The following is a 19,569-nucleotide window of genomic DNA, read 5'->3' on the forward strand; positions in this document are numbered from 1 at the left end:
AGGTAAGCACTAGAGATGCGTGGCAGGGGCTTTATGGAGCATGGGAGTGATCACTATGGGTGATTCAAACTGGATCCATTGTTAAGTTTAGGAAAGTGGAAAAGAAGGAGCACAGAATTTAGGGCAAGATGAATGGAATTAGCAAAAACTCAGTCTCCTAAATGTGCTTGATGTATTCATTTGACAATGATTAGATTTGTTTGGTTAAAATAGAGTTCAAGGGGGAAAAGTAAGAGAGGGAGAGAGAATGGGTGATCTGGAAGGGTAGCTGAAAGCTAGATTGTAGAGAACCTTGAAATGCCAGATCAGAGGGTTAGACTTTATGCTATAGGTAATGGGAAACTGGATTTTTGAGCAAGCCATGACAATGACAAATCACCAACTTGACTGATTTTCAGAATTCATCCATTTGTACATAGGATTATTCAATCAGGGATATGTATGTGCTTTTACTCCCTACTGTAGCCCTCATTCATACAATACTGTGCTTCTCCTCACTGAGCCTAGACTTAGTATTTTTCTCAGCCTAGCACTCCATGTAACTAGTTCTAGTTGATGGTAATTGACAACCCTGGAAAACTCTGTCATCCCTGGTTGAGAGGGTGGAAAGACTAGTGGTGGGGATTGTGTTGTCTGCCTGAATAGTTTAGATATGAGAAGATTTGTCCTTGAATTAGAAAATTAGAAAAGAAGGGATTTTTGGGGTGTAAGAAATTCAAGTACAGTTGCCTGACCAGGCTAAATAGATGTTGAAGGAAATAAAAAATCCAGCTATACTGCATAGTCTTAGAATTTAGGTTATATCTAGTGTATTCCTAGTTTATTTAGCTTCCCAGATGGCTCAGTGGTAAAGAATCTGCCTACCACTGCAGAAGATGCAGGTTCGATCCCCACTTTACTATTCTTGCCTGGGGAATGCCATGGACAGAGGAACCGGGCAGGCTACAGTCCATGGGGTTCCAAAGAGTCAGACATGCCTGAGCAACTGAGCACAGACAGTTTATTGAGGAGGAAGAAGGAAGGAAAATAAGCGACTCTGTTGGTATTGTTAGCATAGGATCCCAAATATCTTGTCTCTAGGAGATGTTTCATAAGGCGAATTTATTCCTAGTAGAAATTGCTAACTACTCAGTATGTTCTTCCAACCAAGAAACCCCTATTTCAGAGTCCCTTCCATTTTCTGCTTTGTCAGAGAGCTTATTTGTGGATTTGCAAAGGAGTTGTTTGTCTGGTGTTGTAGTCATTATCTGATAATGATAAGCTACTTAGCCGTATAACATAAGAACATTCCAAGGCATCTTGTTTGAGAGTCAGAGATTCTCCTATCTAATAATTTGAATTAAAGACTTTTGACTTCTTGTTTTCAGTTTTGGATGTGAGCTCCTTCTATATACTGTCTCTCATTTGTTTCTGCTTCCAGGGCCTTGCCCTGTGCCTGTAATATACCCTTAAAAACTGAATCATGGTGGCATTGTTTTCTGAGTTCTTCTGTTTTTGAATAGTCGAAGAATCTGAGTCTAGAAGATATGATCACAAGTGATGAAAATTATGTGACTGGATTAATGAGCTATGAATGGTGTGAAGACATTTCATCAAGAGGTGTGGCTACTCCACAAACACCACAGGTTGGTTATTTTTATTATTTAAAGTAAAATATGTTATCTCAATTATAAAAAATGTCTAGACTATATAACATGAGATCTAATTTGTGCTTGCAAATTTCATGAATTCCTAAACCATTGAAAATATTAACAGATTGTTGGGATATAAATGAAAGGAAGCCAATTATATCCAAGTTGAATTCTTTTCATTTTGGAGCACTTTACTGCTCTTTTTTTTCCCTTTCCTCCCCTCCCCTCCTGTTTACAAAATGAGGTATAATTTAAATGTCCCTATTCCACAGACTTATCAATACTTGTTACTTTTTGTGTTTAATATTTTCTAATCTGATGAATGTGAAGTGATATCTCAGTGTGGTTTTAATTTGTACTTTTTTTGATTAGATTTGTATCTTTTCATATGTTGATCAGCCAGTGTTTTTTCCTGTTTTATGAAATGTCTTTTTGTGTCTTTTGCCTATTTTTCTATTGGATTGTTTCTTTTCTCTTGTGGTATTGAGGAAATTCTAAGTTTAATTCTAACCCTTTGTTGGTTGTGTATTGCAGGTGTACAGGTATATTATCTGAGTTTGTCACTTGTCTTTTTGCTTTGATGGCAGGAGTCATTAATTTTAATGAGTTGTCAGTATTTTTCTTTATGGTTGGTAACTTTTGTATCTTTTAAAAGAAATCATTCTCCAAAAGTTATAAATGCATTCACACATATTGCTTCTCAAGTTTTAAAGCTCTTTCCTTCACATTTAAGTCTTTATTCTATGGAGAATTAATTCTCTTGTATGGTGTGAGGTAGGGAATCAACTCTTCCTCTTATAACCAGTTGTGCCAGCACCATTATAAAGTCCAGTCTGATCTACAGTGGCACTTTTGTCAGATATCAAGTTGTTATATGTGTGTCTGCTTCTGAGAAATGTTTTGTTTCATTGATTTATTTGCACCAATACCATCTGTCTTACCTCTTCCGTTTTATAATATTTCTTTTATCTGGATGGCCAGTTTCCTCCCATCTTAGGCGTCTATAGGGATATCTTGGCTATTTCTTGTTCCTTTGCGTTTCCATGTACATTTTAGAGTCATTTTGATAAATTTTTGATAAATTGATAACTTTACATACACTTAAAAACTGAAATTACATTGGTTCTAAGATTCAATTTGGGAAAAAATTGAGGTCTGTACTCCCAAACCCCTCATCTGTAGACATAATGTACCTTGCTATATTTATTAGGTTTTAGTTAATTGCTTTTGATAAAATTTTATAAATTTCTCCCAAAAGATCTTATATATCTTTTACTAGATTTATTCCTGAGTACTTTTATTTTTTATTGCTATTGGGAATGTTAGGCTTTTTAAAGTCACATTTTCTGTCTAATACTGGTCCATAGATATGAAATTGATTTTTGTATATTGATCTTAAATTCAACAGCTTTCATAAACTCTTAAATTCTTATACTTTATATATTCTTTCACATATTATAAAAAATCAGCTGTGAGTGATAGTTTTGTTACTTCCTTTCCAATTCTCATGCCTTTAGTGTCATTTTATTACTGTACTTAGTAGTCCTGACAATATAGCAGACATTCTGTGTTCTTCCCAACTGTAGAATGATGCTTCTAATATTTTACCATTAAGTATGGTGCTTGTTTTTTCTTTTTCATTCCCCTTCACCCTCCCTTTCTCTGTTCTTCTTTCCCTTTTCTTGTTATCCCCCTTTTCCCTCTCTCTTCTCTGTGCCTCCCACCCCATATTTTTCAGACTAAGAAACTTTTCTCATCTATCCTGGTTTGCTTAAAAATTATGAATCTCAGTTGCAGAAAAAAAGATTAGATAGAATTCATCTGTTGAGATAATCATCTGGCTTTGTTCTTTCCATTTGTTAATATAGTATATGTTATATTAATAGATTTTATTTTAAAACAATTTTGCATCCTTTAGATAAGCCCAGTTTGTCATGATGTATTGCTGTCTTTTTTACATGTTGCTGGGTTTAGTTTCCTAATAATTTTCGTTTAGAATTTTTGCTTCTATGTTCTTAAGTGAGATTGGCCAATTCTTTCTTAAATGACTTTTTTTTTCTTTTGAAAATTTTAGTTTTGTTATGCATAAGTAATACATGGGTATATTCATCTTGTAAAAAAATTCAAACATTATGGAACTATGTTGAATAAAGATTGAAAGGCTTTCTTCTCCTGTTCTTGCATCCCATCCCATCTTATATTAATCATATCTGATTGATATTAAGATTATAATTTGTCTTTTAAAATGATTTGAACGTAGTCTTTTTTATTCCCTGAAATGGTATTTAAGAGCTATTAATTATATTTTCCTTGAGTGTACGATGGAGCTTATGTAACTGTCTGGGCCTGGAATTTTTCTGTGAGAAGCTAGTCAACTACTGATTCAATTTCTTTTGTGTTTATAGGACTACACAGTATTTCAATTTCTTCCTGTCAGCTTGGTGAATGTTGTTTTTCTCGTGTCCCTTTCATTTAAGTTTTAAAATGTTTTGGCATAAAATCAATGGATACTATGGTCCCATGGACTTTTCACTCATTTTCCTCCAGTAGTTAATTTTGCATAACTGTAGTACAATTTTTTTTGGCTCCATACATTTTCAACTTCATAAATTACATTTTTAGAATGTAATGCTATTGATATTTATTTTGATTGACTCACATTTCCCTTCATTTACTTACCCTTCTTATCTCTCAAATCCTTCATTCTAAAATTATTTTTTTTCTTCCTGATGTGTATCCTTTAAAATTTCCTTTAGTGGAAGTCACAATTTATGGCACTCTTTCTAAATTAGCTAAAATTGTCTTTTTTCACTTTCATTTTTGGAATGTAGTTTCTCTGTATATTGATTTCTAGTTTATCAGTTATTTTACACTCTTCATTTTGAACATATTATTCCACTCTCTTTTTTTCCCCCCTCTGTTCTCCTAGAGATAGTTTTTTTTTCTTTAATTAATGAAGAATTGTTTAATTGCTAAGTCATGTCCAACCCCATGAACTGTCACCCACCAGGCTCCTCTGTCCATGGGATTTCCCAGGCAAGAATATTGGAGTGGGTTGCTATTTCCTTCTCCTCCACTGTCTTCTTGCTTCTGTGGTTACCATTGAGTAATCGATGTCAGCAAATTTGCCAGCAAATTTGGAAAACTCAGCAGTGGCCACAGAACTGGAAAAGGTCAGTTTCATTCCAATCCCAAAGAAGAGCAATGACAAAGAATACTCAAACTACCGCACAATTGCACTCATCTCACACGCTAGCAAAGTAATGCTCAAGATTCTCCAAGCCAGGCTTGGAGAACCATGAACTTGCAGATGTTCAAGCTGGATTTAGAAAAGGCAGAGGAACCAGAGATCAAATTGCTAACATCCGTTGGATCATTGAAAAAGCAAGAGAGTTCCAGAAAAACACCTACTTCTGCTTTATTGACTGTGCCAAAGCCTTTGACTGTGTGGATCACAACAAACTGGAAAATTCTTCAAGAGATTGGAATACCAGACCACCTGATCTGCCTCTTGAGAAATCTGTATGCAGGTCAAGAAGCAACAGTTAGAACTGGACATGGAACAACAGACTGGTTCAAATAGGGAAAGGAGTATGTCAAGGCTGTATATTGTCACCCTGCTTATTTAACTTATATGCAGAGTACATCATGAGAAATGCTGGACTGGATGAAGCACAAGCTGGAATCAAGATTGCCAGGAGAAATATCAGTAACCTCAGATATGCAGACGACACCACCTTTATGGCAGAAAGTGAAGAACTAAAGAGCCTCTTGATGAAAGTGAAAGAGGAGAGCGAAAACGTTGACTTACAACTCAACATTCAGAAAACTGAGATCATGACATCTGGTCCCATCACTTCATGGCAGATAGATGGGGAAACAATGGAAACAATGACAGACTTTATTTTTGGGGACTCCAAAATCACTGCAGATTGTGACTGCAGCCATGAAATTAAAAGACGCTTGCTCCTTGGAAGAAAAGCTATGACCAACCTAGATAGCATATTAAAAAGCAGAGACATTACTTTGCCAACAAAGGTCCGTCTAGTCAAAGCTATGGTTTTCCAGTAGTCATGGATGGATGTGAGAGTTGGACTATAAAGAAAGCTGAGCACCGAAGAATTGATGCTTTTGAACTGTGGTGTTGGAGAAGTCTCTTGAGAGTCCCTTGGACTGCAAGGAGATCCAACCAGTCCATCCTAAAGGAAATCAGTCCTGAATATTCATTGGAAGGACTGATGCTGAAGCTGAAACTCCAATACTTTGGTCACCTGATGCGAAGAACTGACTCATTGGAAAAGGCCCTGATGCTAGGAGAGATTGAAAGCGGGAGAAGGGGATGACAGAGGATGAGGTGGTTGGATGGCATCACTGACTGGCATGCCATCATATGGCATCACATGAGTTTGTGTAAACTCTGGGAGTTGGTAAGGGACAGGGAGGCCTGGCGTACTGTAATCCATGGGGTCACAAAGAGTCGGACACGACTGAGCTACTGAACTGAATCCGTGTCAGTTAGGTTGCTTTCTAGTTAGTCTTTTCCCTGTCTTTTTTCAGGATTTTCTCTTTGCTTTTGGCGTTCTGCAGTCTCGTTGTTAGGTATACTGTCTGGGTGAGTAGTGTCTTCTAGAGTTGTACAACCTGGTAAATATAGATAGGGATTTCTTTTTGTTTGTGATTCATTGTGTTGCCTGTATTTGAGGATTTGTATCTTTAATTAATTTTAGAAAATACCTTGAGTAATTACTGCTTTTTCATTGTCTCTATCTCTGGAACGTGTAATAGATATATGTTAGACCATAGAAGGAAATGGCAACCCACTCCAGTATTCTTGCCTGGAGAATCCCAGGGATGGAGGAGCCTGGTGGGCTGCCGTCTAAGGGGTCGTACAGAGTTGGACACTACTGAAGCGACTTAGCAGCAGCAGACCATACAGCTTCATCTTCCATTTATTTTAAACTCTCATGTATCCCATATCTCTCTCTCTAAGCTATATTCTAGATCGTTTCAGACTTATTTCACATTCACGTTCTTTTTTCATTTCTATCTATCTGCTGTTTGACATGTCCATTGAATTTTTCATGTTTATCATTGCATTATTTCTAGGGATTTTTATTCTTTTTCAAAATTGCTTTACCTTTTTTCTTTTCATGTTTTAAGTTTTTTATTATTTTGAACATATGAACATATTTATGTTCTGTACTTGATAATTTTAATATCTTACATCTTTTTGAGTCTGTTCCTTTTGTTTATTTTTACTCCTGACTTTTGCTCATGGTGTTTGTATCATTTGTGATTTTTTTTTAATAGGCTCATTTTTCTTGGAACTCTTTGGGAATGCTTTGAGGCTTGGATTAAGGGTTGAGGTCTTGGGTTGTGCTGGATTGAAGCTTTTCTTTCAGATAGGAATTGTGTTTCCTTTTGTCATGTTCCTGGAATACAACCATTTAGGACTAGAACTATTTTAAATCAAATTCTAAGGCTGAAATTTCTGGGATATGAATGTGAGCTCCAAACCTGTGTGAAGACTGTCCTGTGGGTACTTAACAATTGTTAAAGGAAACTCTCTTTTCTTCTTCAGAGCCATAACCAGGACAGACAGGTTTTTTTGCCAACTCCTTTACAGGGCAGGTTTAAATTTATTCACCCTTTCATTTTCGTTTTGGCCCCTCCTGGCTTTACCTGGAAGCTTTGGCTCTAACTTAGCACCTTGCATAGGTCTCATCTCCTGCTGTAGATTATGCAAGAGAGTGGGTAGATGCCCTTAGGGCAGCAGACAGTTTCAGCCTTGATTACATTTCTGCATTCATGCTCCTGTTTTTCGTTTGACCTCTGAGGATTTTCCTATCTTTTTTGCAAGCTCAACCATAAATTTAAAAGGATTAAGACATATTTTCTATGCAACATTTCTGTTAGAACATTTTAACATAGTTTTTTTGTGCTGGTCATTGACTAAACTTTATTTCTTGGTACATATTAGAAGCAAACTGGCAGTCTAGATATGGGAAGCAATTCTTAGGGATTTATTTGTGGCCAACCTCAATTGCCTAGAATCTGGGTGTGTTTGATTAAATACAGCTTGAAACATGTTGAAAATGACCTGTCAATAGAACAGCCTAAAGTGATCTACATGTTCTAACTAAAGAGAACTGAATATACATTTTCAAATTTCCTGGTATCACCCATAATATCCTCTTGATAGTGTTTCATTTTAATAAAAATGGTGCAAGGTAATTTGCAAATGATTAAGGCATGTTGTAAAGAAATTGACTTTTCTTCTTCAGTGTGCTTTATCCAGTAACTTTTTTTTTTCCAGTTTGCCAAGCATTGGACAGAATCAAATGACCTGGAATCTACATCATTAACTCCAGTATTATGCAGGGCATCTGCCAATAAATTAAAGAACAAAGAAAATGTATATACTCCTAAGTCTGCTGTAAAGAATGAAGAGTGCTTTGTATTTCCTGAGCCAAAGACTCCAGTTAATAAGAACCAGTATAAAAGAGAAATACTCACTACACCAAATCATTACAGTACACCCTCAAAAGGTATTTACTGTTTAGATTAAACAGTAGCAAAATATCTCGAAATTCCTTCTTCTTACCGTGCTAAATAAACATATAGCAGATCAGAAATGGGTAGCATTGCCCTCAGGAATTATAGGAGAAGCCAGGCTGTTTTTTAAGCATATGTTATTTGCATTAGTTGGAATGAAAGCATATTAATCAACTTCAGATTTTTCTCAAATGTTATTACGTTTTTCTCTTTCCCACATTTATAGAGTTGAATCATAGCATCATAGAATATCAAAGGTGAAAGGCAAGTTATAGCTGATTTAATCCCCCTACCCTTTTCACAACGGAGGAACCTGAGACTCAGATGAGTGAAGGGATCTGCCCAAGGTTGTACATGTAGCCTGAGACCTTGCTTGCCCCTCTGCCCCCACATAGAATGACTCCATTCAAGTCTTTGCTGAGCCCTTCTTACTGGTCTGGAGCTCCAGTTCTGGTGTCTGATCCTGTTCTGCCTGTTCTACTACTGATGCCCTTCCGGATACCTAGAGCTGTGTCTATATTACAGCTCTCTCATTTACCTTGATTTCCTCTTCATTGGGTGACGTCTCAGTGTTTTCATAGCTGATCTTATCTGGGCACATTCTATTTTGTCACTCTGTTTAAAACATAGTGCCTAGAACTGAATCCAGTTTTCCAGTACTAGGTCTCACCAGGATGAGACAGTGTCATGAGCGTAGGCTCTGTCTTACTTTACTGTGACATGGCATAGTACCTAGCTGGAGCCATACTTGGTATCTTGTGCCTACTAGGTGCCTGCATGCATGCCATGTTGCTTCGGTCTGCCTGACTCTTTGCAACCCCATGGTCCGTGGCCCTCCAGGCTCCTCTGTCTATGGGATTCTCCAGGCAAGAATACTGGAGTTGGTTGCCATGCCCTCCTCCAGGGGATCTTCCCGACCCAGGGATCAAACCTGTGTCTTTGATGTCTCCGCATTGGCAGGCAGGTTCTTTACCACTAGTGCCACCTGGGAAGCCTAGTGCCTGGTGTGTAATGGGGCCATTTCTGTTGAATGAAGAAATGCATAAATTAGAGAGAGCCTGAAGGGATTTTATTTACTGTGATCTAGTCTTTGTCACTTTAAAGAAATGACACCTAAACTTTATTAGTTTTCTTTCCAGCAATGGTGACCTACTCGTGTGTTATGTTAAAATCTTAATGAACCTACACTGTGAAGCATTGCCTTGTGAATGGCTGCCTACATCCTGCCATTGTGTTTCCAGTTTGCTAACTGACTAACTGATAGCCAGTTCTAGAGTCTACTTCTTATACATAAAGATATTATGAAACACTTGGTGAGAATATTTGCTGGAAGTTCTGTTGATAGCATTATCCAGTTGAATCAACACTGTCCCTAAAATCATGAGGCTAGTTTGGTGTGATGTGTGAAAGCCTGTGGTTATTTATGAGTGTTAATGAGATAATATTTGCATATAGTAGGATCTCAGTAATTGCTGCTGTTGTATCGTATCTCTTTCTCTTCTCTTATTTCTCTTAATATACCTGCAAGGTCCTTTGTGAGTTGTGAGTTGGGCAGGGAACTAGAATGGACCTTTAACTCAACCCATTCAGGGCTTTTTTTTTTTTTTAATTATTTTTAAAAAATAGTCCCTTCTATTATTGACTTTCAATAAAAAATTTATGTAATTCTGAAAGTTTTGAAAATATAGGTAGTTTGGAATTTATAATCTTAAAGTGTCATTAATTTACATATCTTGTCCCTGTGAGAGATTACATTGGTCAGAAGCTAATTTTGGCTATTTTTCTTTAAACATAAGGGCTGCCAAGAGAAGCAGTGGCTGAAGCCCCAGTTGATAGCCTCCATCAGCACTTTGCATTTTACTTTTGCTCTGAATCATATTTTTAATATTTATTTTTTATTATTTTGCTGCTCTGGGTCCTCATTGCAGCATGTGGGATCTAATTCCCTGACCAGGGATCAAACTGGAGCCACCTGCTTTGGAAGCATGGAGTCTTAGTGACTGGATCAAAAGGGCAGTCCCTCTGAGTCATTTTTTGACCTAAGAATTAGTTTTATTTTTCTGAATCCTGTCTAATCCATTTAATGAGAGTTTGTTGAAGCGTAACTATATATGGTAGTAGATACCCTCAGTACATAAAGATGAAAACTGTTTTCATAGGTATTGTTGATTAATCTTATTTTATTGTTCCTGGGGGACCAGTGAGAGTAATGCTATATAGTCATAAATAAAACAAAACCTCTGATCTCTTTTTAAAACCTTGATATCTTATATTTCTAAGCAATATACAACTTTTAGATCATGAACAAAAAGTTAATTAGCAGTAACCAGATTGTTAACACAGATTTGTCACAAACTATATCAGTTACAAATACACTGCTAGAATAAAACCCCAAATTCTGGAATATGGACTATAAAAATAACTAAAGCTCACAACCTCTTTAATAACTTTTGTCAGCTTTCACAGGGAACTGTTCTCTTTGCCTGACAGGAGTTGAAAGGGCTATGAATTAACATCTCTCAGTAATGTATCAATTAAAGGTATAAATACACACTGACTTTTATTTATAGAAAGGAGAATCCTTAATCATGAAGTATTATTTATATGTTCTATTTAGATTTGTCATGTGGTATTTATAACAAAATCTTAAGCATGGCCTCAGTTTTACAGTGAAGAAAAAGCAGAGTCACACTTGTAAAGCAAAATGATTTTGTTTTTATTATAAGTCACATGGAAACATTTCTTTAAAGAATTAGAGCGTTAACATCACTGGGCAAGTGATTACAATATTTCTGAGCCAGTGAATGAGGTGATACATGCATTATTGATAAAAATTTTGAAACTATAGCATGTAAGCTACATACGGTTTGTATTTGTTGTTTTTCTAATAGCTGGAAACCAGTTCCTGAAAGAAACCCCAATTAAAATGCCGGTAAATTCAACAGGAACAGAGAAGTTACTAACAGGAGTCATTAGCCCTGAGAGGCGGTAAGTGTTCAGTTTTTAAGACTCGTTTGTTCTTCAGTATATGTAACCAGATTTCCTTTTTTCATATATGATAAACCCAATTAAGTTAAACCAGCGTGTGAATTCTGTCAGGGACTGTAGGAATGTCTGTATAAACATAGTCTGTGGTCATTACTGAAGATGTTGACACTTCCTCAGGGGGCAGTTGTGGGACTCCTCAGCAGGAGCATTGACACCTTAACTTAAAATACAGCAGGGGCTTCTTTGGTGACTCAGTGGTAAAGCATCCCCCTGCCGGTGCAAGGGACATGGATTTGATCCCTGATCTGGGATGATCCCACAAGCTGCAAAGCAGCTAAGCCTGTGAACCACAACCATTGAACTTGTGCTCCACATCCTGGGAACTGCAAGTACTGAAGCCTGTGTGTCCTAGAGCCTGTGCTCCCCACAAGAGAAGCCACCTCAGTGAGGAGACCATGCACTGCAACTGGAGAGTTGCCCCTGCTCGCCACAACCAGAGAAAAGCCCGTGTCGCAGTGCGGACCCAGCACAGCCGAAAATAAATAAATAAAAAAATACAGCCGGCCGGGAGGCTGGGCCCAGGGTTCCTGTGCTGAGGCCCATCTTTCCCTACACTTCTGCCAATGGAGTACAGATGTCTACTAACAGAAGCAAAGAGTCAGACATGATTGATCATGCACGCATGGCATTATTTCATTTTCTTGATATCATAATGAGATTGTGGTTATGTAGGAAAATATTGATATATTGATGTGTACTGAAGTGTTTTAGAATAAAGGGTTGTGATGTCTTCAGATGGGTTACTTTGATGGCTTATTTTTAATATATTTATTATATATACATAAAGCAAATGCAACAAAATATTAATATAGTATTAATCTAGAAGGATATGTGGGTGGTTGTTATATATTTTGCTCAACTCTTCTACAGATTTGACATTAAAAAAGGTAGGGGAAAAAATAATTTTGGCATTTGGCTCAGTGGACAGGTGATGGCTGCTTTGGGTGGGAGATGGCTTTCATGTTCCCTGAAGAAGAATAAGATGGCCTGGCCTGGGCATACCTGGCACCTATCAGGCAGGACAAAAGCATCTCTGTGAGGAGCCAACAGGTGGAAGTCCAGCTCCTACTCATGAGGTTTTTTTCTTTTTTTCCCTCAGGTGTCGCTCAGTAGAACTCAATCTCAACCAAGTACATGTAGAGGAAACTCCAAAAAGAAAAGGAACCAAAGTGTTTGGGAGCCTTGAGAAGGGGTTGGATAAGGTTATCACAGTGCTTACCAGGAGCAAAAGGAAAGGCTCTGTCAAAGATGGGCCAAGAAGACTAAAGGTAGGTGGACTGAAGTTCTTTAACATGGATTTTAGAAGTTGACTGCTGATTGTACTATTTCTTTTTTTCCAAAGAAAAGTACTGAATGCATGAATTGATCAGTATTTTTAATTTCCTTATTCATCTGTTTAGCTAATATGTACATATTTTTTGAGCACCTAAAGTATACATGTTACTATGCAGTAGGCTTAATGCAGAGGTAAATTACATAGTTTATCTTTTGGGGGGACAAATAACTAAAATTTAAATATTCAAGTTCAGGTAGGGGGATTAATCTCAGAGGCAACATGGAGATGAGGAAGCGTGGGGCATGTTTGAGGAACTGTCTTAAGGGTGGGAACTTGTGCTCAGTTGTCCTGTTTCTGGTACACAGAAGAGTCCCTGACACAGGGGTGCATTTGTAGGCCCTCACAAAATATTTGAATGCAGAGCAAGTTAATTTGAACTTTGAGTGTGGTGAATGTGAGGAGAATAGCAACAGGCCCAGAAGGGAGGCTGGGCGCTTCGGGGGAGAAATGTTCTGATATCCCATTTATGTTTTATCTTAAAGTGAGAGAAGATAGGACTTCTCCGTTAGTGTCTGTTGCCTTGTAGAACTTATGTAATTCACTGGAGTTTTATGTTTCATATGACTGTTTATTAGGCATATTTTATCCTTTTATTCTGAGATTTCTGTAGTTGGAGACAGTTGTGAGGTATTTCAAACCCTGACACTGGGATTATGAAAATCATATGTCATTTCTAGGAGAATAGTAAATAAAGAAGATTAAGGAAACTTGTCCAATTATATACATTATTGAGATGCTAAGCAGTTATCAAATACTAATGGATAACATCCTTGAAATGTTCACCTATGTAAATTGTTTGGAACTCGAATGCATTTTTCAGTAGGAACTGCTGTGATATTGGCTTTCTAGGTATTTCCCAGTGCTTCTAGAATGTAGGAGAGAACTGACAAGATGGGAATGAGAAGCCTGGGTTGTAGCCTCAGCTTCATACAGTGTAGCTTGGCTAAGACATTTTATCTCTGACTTTCTCAATGTCTTTATTTGTAAAAACTGGAGAGAATGTCTCTGGCAGCTTCACAGAGTAGGGATATGTAAACAAGACTGTATGAAATGCTACACTGCATATGAAATGCTTTATTGATATAAGGTGTTCCAGTGTCAAGTATTATTTTCGTCAGTGTTGAGCATTTTAACCCCAGTGTAGCAGAACCACAGTTCTAATTAGCACATCCGAGCATCTGAAACTTTATCTAACTTTGGATCTTTAACCCTTTCTAATGTTTAAAGTTTTTCATAACTGAAGGACTTGCTTTCGGAGATTAGCCTCATGTTTCCACCCGGTTGTTAAGTTAAAAATTATAAACTTACAGAAAATTAAAAGGATGGTACAAAGGGATTTTCCTGGTGCTCCAGTGCTGCCACTGCAGGGAACATAGGTTTGATCCCTTGGGGATCTAAGATCCCACAAGCTGTGAGATGGGGCAAAACAAAGATGAAAGATGGTACGAAGAACACCTTAGTTTTTTAAGACAGCAAATCGTATGTAGTTAAGCCCTCTTTTAGGAAGCAGTCTTTAAAAATCTTAATTTTAAATAGATAAAATAAGATCACTTTTTTATTTTACAAAAGGAATCACTTGAATTGTGATTTGAGCGTGTAGTTTGTTATTATCTTGAAAAGACCAATTTGTTGAAAAAAGTCCTGAGTTGGAAGCCAAGAGACAGAGGAGCTTGTCACAGCTGTGCCTCTTGTTCCTTTTATAACCTGAAACTGAGGTTCCTAAACTCCAGTCATTTGACAGTCACCTTTATATCGGCATATCAGTGTATAATCTACACTGTTATTTTTCTGATACTTTCTTTATATGATGCATTGTAGTATATGTGCTGCCAAAGTGAGCATTATGTGATGCAGAATTAAAATAGATTTAGAGGTATAATTGACATGCAATAATCTGCATATATTAAAAATGTACAATTCATATACTTTGGCATGCATAATGTACTTGTGAAACCACCACAATCAAGATGACTAACTTTTTAAAAGCTTGTGTTTATTTAAAAGGAAACCATATATTATTAGTTTTTGCTAATTATATTTTCTAAATCAGATTGGAACAAATACATAAAAATATTTATCTGGGACTTCCCTGGTGGTCTAGTGGTTCAGACTCCATACTTCTGCTGCACTGGGTACAGTCTTGAACTCTTGTCAGGGAACTAAGATCCTGCATGCTATGCAGTGTGACCCCCAAAAAAGTATACATGTGCCACTTAGGTTATAAGTCCAATTATAATTTTTTATCACATTTTGGGAAACCCCATCTTAAGAAACTTGTATTTCTTCTTTGGGTCATAGGTTCTTCATTTGAAAAGTAAGGTAGTGGGGTCGTTTCCAACCTCAGCATTTTGTTATTTATAAAAAGAACTGAAATGTTAAAGACACAGAAAGTATAATTTTGTTTGACAATATAGATAGTACTAGGAAGGCAGGGATTCTTGTCTGTCTCTGGGACCTATTAAAACAGTGCCTGGGACCTAGTAAGCCTTCAATAAATAGTTGTTGGATGAATGGATAGATAGTTACCAATTAGGAATGAAATTATTTCTGAGAAGTATGCTGTGAGTGAATGAGAAAAACCTGTTATATTCATTCCTTCATAGAATTGTCATAGAATCAGCTCCTGGGATTCTATAAAATTCCTTAAGTAATCAAGAAAGAATTAAGGAAACACATCCAACTATATACAAGTGAAATTTTCTAGGGCATTTGTTTTCTCACAGTTTTCACTGCAGGAATCTTTATCACAATGGAAGAAGAGGGAAATAGGTAGAGCTCAGAGAGATAGACATTATTTCATATTTATTTACTTATTTAAAAAGCTGGTAGGAGAGGAAGATGCAAGTATAAAAATGATGATATGGAGGTGATTACTAATAAACATGATTTCTGTAGGCTCTCCCAGTACCATCTCAGTCCAGCTTACTAAGAGTTGATTATAAATTCTGTTTGTCTTGAAATATTTCCACTTGAAATGGTACTATATTGAGGAGTTGGGGATCTCTAAATCAGGTAGGATGGTCTTTGTATTGATGTAAGGATTTACTTCTCACCCCTCCTTTTTCTTTTTTAAGCCTCACTATAATGTGACTACAACCAGATTAGTGAATCCAGATCAACTCTTGAATGAAATAATGTCTGTTCTTCCAAAGAAGCACGTTGACTTTGTACAGAAGGGGTAAGAAGCATGTTTTCATCCATTACTTGATGTCTTTTGAACTTTGAGAAAATATAGGTTGAGTCCCTTCTCTTATTAAAAATATGTATTTCTTCCATCTCATTTTTTCCAAAAAAGCTTTTATGATAGTGTCTGTTTATAATTTATTCTTTTTGTTTTATATGGGCTTTAGAAGTTTTTTAAGTGACCATATTGTCACCACTTTCAAAGTTAGACTTTTCAAAATAGAAAAATCTAAATTTCTTCCAGTTTTCTTTTGCTTTTTCTATTTTTCTTTAATGTTCTGCTTAACAATAATATTTCTAAGTTCTAATCTAAATTTATGAGATACCTCAAATCAGGGAGATATATATAGATATATATATACACACATACTCCTCTTTATGATGTCTATGTGATAGGATTGGTTTTCAGTACTTTAGAAAGTATGTCACTTTATCTCTTTCCCACTGTTGAAAGAACTGCCATCAAAACCTCCTGGGTCATGATCTCATGGTTTGGACAGCCAGAACTCTTCTGGTTACTTAAGATGTTCATATTTCTAAGCATTTCCACTTAGTTATGTCTCTCTAAAATTTCATTATTAAAGCACTAATAGAAGAATGGAAGCACTAAACTAGAAGAATGAAAAAACTGACTTAAAACTCAGCATTCAAAATACTAAAATCATGGCATCCAGTCCCCATCACTTCATGGCAAATAGAAGGGGAAAAAAAATGCAAACTGACAGATTTTATTTTCCTGAGCTCCAGAATCACTGTGGACATGACTGCAGCCATGAAATTAAAAGACTCTTTGCTCCTTGGAAGGAAAGCTATGATAAACCTAGACAGCGTATTAAAAAGCAGAGATATCACTTTGCCAACAGAGGTCTGCATAGTCAGAGCTATGGTTTTTCCAGTAGTCATGTACAGATGTGATAGTTGGACCCTAAAGAAGGCTGAGTGCCAAATAATTGATGTATTCGAATTGTGGTGCTAGAGAAGACTCTTGAGAGTCCCTTGGACTGCAAGGAGATCAAACCAGTCAATCCTAAAGGAAATCAACCCTGAATATTCATTGGAAGAACTGATGCTGAAGCTCCAATACTTCGGCTACCTGATGCAAAGAGCTGACCTATTGGAAAAGGCTCCAATGCTGGGAAAGATTGAAGGCAAAAGGAGAAGGGGGCAACAGATGATGAGATAGTTGGATAGCATCACTGACTCAATGGACATGAATTTTAGCAAACTCTGGAAGATAGTGACGGACAGGGAAGCCTGGTGTGCTGTAGTCCATGAGGTCGCAAAGAGTTGGACAGGACTTAGTGACTGAACAATGACGAAGAAGAGCCACTAATAAATTAGCAAAAATATTTAAATGGAACAGTCAACAGAGAGAAGATTTTAAGAAAGAATCTTTTGCAACAGTAATTTTACTTTTCATTATCTCTAAGTGTTGGCAAGCACTACTTATGTGAATCCTGGCTTTCTTCTTCAAATGTCATTAGAACACATCTAACCCTGACTTGCTCTTCATGCTTGGGGTTTATTCACAGTTGCAGAACCTCTCACCAAATCTATATGAGAAAGCTTTCAATTATTTTTCCTTTAGCATATAATCTGCCGGATCACTAACTGGCTATTAACTAATAATCTGTTCCTTGAACTTCCTTATCCACCCAAAGGTCTGCCTTGATCCCTTATTTTTCTTTTTATTTTACCTGTTTTTACTTTCTTTGTGACAAAGCAGAGTAACGAACTTTTCAGTGGAGTGGTGTCACTAATCTCTGTCATATTCCATTGCTATCTTTGTCCAATGAGGAAGAATCAACGTTTTATCTTTGATGTGACTGCATTGCTCTGTGCTTCATCTTCCCATCAGGAACCTTAACTACAGGGTATACCTTATGGCATTTCTGGTATCGACTGCTTATTTTTAATAGATCAAGCCCCAAAGGACACAAGTAAGAAAAAGAGCGATATATTTTATAACTCTGCCCTAAAGTGTTATAATGATCATAACCTCTTATTACTATTAGAAAATAGGGCTTCCCTTGTGGCTCAGCTGGTAAAGAATCTGCCTGCAAAGTGGGAGACCTGGGTTCGACCCACTGGAGAAGGGAAAGGCTACCCACTCCAGTATTCTGGCCTAGAGAATTCCATGGACTATATAGTCCATGGGGTTGCAAAGAGTTGGACACAACTGAACGACTTTCACATTCACTATTAGAAAAACCTCAAAAACGTGTTTCTTACTAACAGGTTGGTGGCTTCAGCTTAATTTATATGAAAGACAGAAGTTCTGATGAAGTGCACAAAATAAAATATTCTTCATCTTCCCTCTGCTTTCTTTTGTTGTGAACATTGTGGAAATGGCCTGATGTTCACAGGTTATACCATTGAAAGAGTTGCATAAAGGATGCCAAAAGATTTCTTAAGCATGAATGGCTTGTATAGCTATGAATAAAGCACTTTTCTTTGGAGCAAGGGAGAATTCTGATAAAGCCTTTTCAGCTTTTTTTTTTTTTTTAAAGATTCTGGTTCAGCTTTTGGGAAAACACTAGTCATACTCCATCACTAATGCATAGCTAGGTCATCTGGAAACTATAAGCAGTACTGCATTGCTTAATATGAAATCATGGTTCATTTTCCCCACTGGCCTCCTAGAGGCTTAGAAATCTCTTGTATTATACAGAATATTCATGATTCTCCTACTAACTGGCTTCTTATCTTGTTTTTCACAGCTATACACTGAAGTGTCAGACACAGTCAGATTTTGGCAAAGTGACAATGCAGTTTGAACTAGAAGTGTGCCAGCTTCAAAAACCCGATGTGGTGGGTATCAGGAGGCAGCGGCTTAAGGGTGATGCCTGGGTTTACAAGAGATTAGTGGAAGACATCCTATCTAGCTGCAAGGTTTAATTGATGGATGGTTTCCATCCTGCTTGATGAGTATGGGTGTGATACAGCCTATGTGGAACCTGGTGTGATTGGTTTGATTTTTCAAGTCCACTGGAAGTACAAACTCATGTCTAAAGAGCTGTCTCAAAGACCAATATCTGTTTGTTTTTAGACAAAAGATACTATTTTGTGGGTGAACCTAAGGCAAGCCCATCTGTCATTATCTATTACTGTCTTTTTAAATCATGCGCTTTATATATTTAATAACTGTTTACTTTCTTGGAGTCACTTCCATACATGATTGTAAGCTCTTAACTATGTCTTCTTTTTAATGTGTAATTTCTTTCTGAAATAAAATCATTTGTGAACATAGCAGGCTTCTCCTCTTCTTTGTATTTGATTTTGATCCAAATAAAACCTCAAATGGTTTCTTGACTGTTAAGTAGAGACTATTTGGAGTATGTTTTATCTGTTATCAAATATGCCTTGGGCAGAAAAACAGATAAGAATTCATTTGCATAATTTTTTCCTGTCTCCGATTTAAGTAGGATTTATTGAGATCGTTAACTAAGTCACAGCTGTGGTTACCAGAGTTAAACAACACATTTAATATGTTGAATAAAAGAGTGTTGACTTCAGTAAGTGTTTTCAGTCAACAATGATAAGTATCTGAACTATGAACCCCTATAAAATGTTACTTTATAGTAATTTTCCATAAGTCTCAAGGTTGGCCTCAAATTTGTCTTTTTATTTCATTTTACTGGTCTCTAAAGGTCAGCACTAAAGTTATATTTGTATGGATTTTACGAGTTAAACTAGTTGGAGAAAAAAATAGTGTTTCTAGTCAATAGTGAGGAAATGTTTTATCATTAATTTGTTCAGTAAACATTTACTAAGTGCTTATAAGCATTAGGTTCTAGGACTGAATATCAAACTGTC

The 19,569-nt window shown here is 36.8% G+C and overlaps 1 protein-coding gene across 3 annotated transcripts in view; it reads left to right on the top strand.

The window, feature by feature from the left end:
- Positions 1-19,002, top strand: part of MELK (maternal embryonic leucine zipper kinase) — an 88,515-nt gene extending 69,513 nt beyond the window's left edge. For 2 of the 3 annotated variants that reach the window (XM_024995723.2, XM_024995725.2), the window contains 6 exons: positions 1,503-1,625; positions 7,948-8,179; positions 11,078-11,174; positions 12,334-12,502; positions 15,645-15,748; positions 18,474-19,002. In XM_024995723.2, coding sequence (XP_024851491.1) covers positions 1,503-1,625; positions 7,948-8,179; positions 11,078-11,174; positions 12,334-12,502; positions 15,645-15,748; positions 18,474-18,651 — 903 coding nt within the window. In that variant the 3' untranslated portion in view covers positions 18,652-19,002. 3 annotated transcript variants of the gene reach the window in all.
- The last annotated feature ends 567 nt before the right edge of the window (positions 19,003-19,569 follow it).

The sequence above is a fragment of the Bos taurus genome, chromosome 8 (genome assembly GCF_002263795.3).
Source record: "Bos taurus isolate L1 Dominette 01449 registration number 42190680 breed Hereford chromosome 8, ARS-UCD2.0, whole genome shotgun sequence".
NCBI classification, from domain to species: Eukaryota; Metazoa; Chordata; class Mammalia; order Artiodactyla; family Bovidae; genus Bos; species Bos taurus.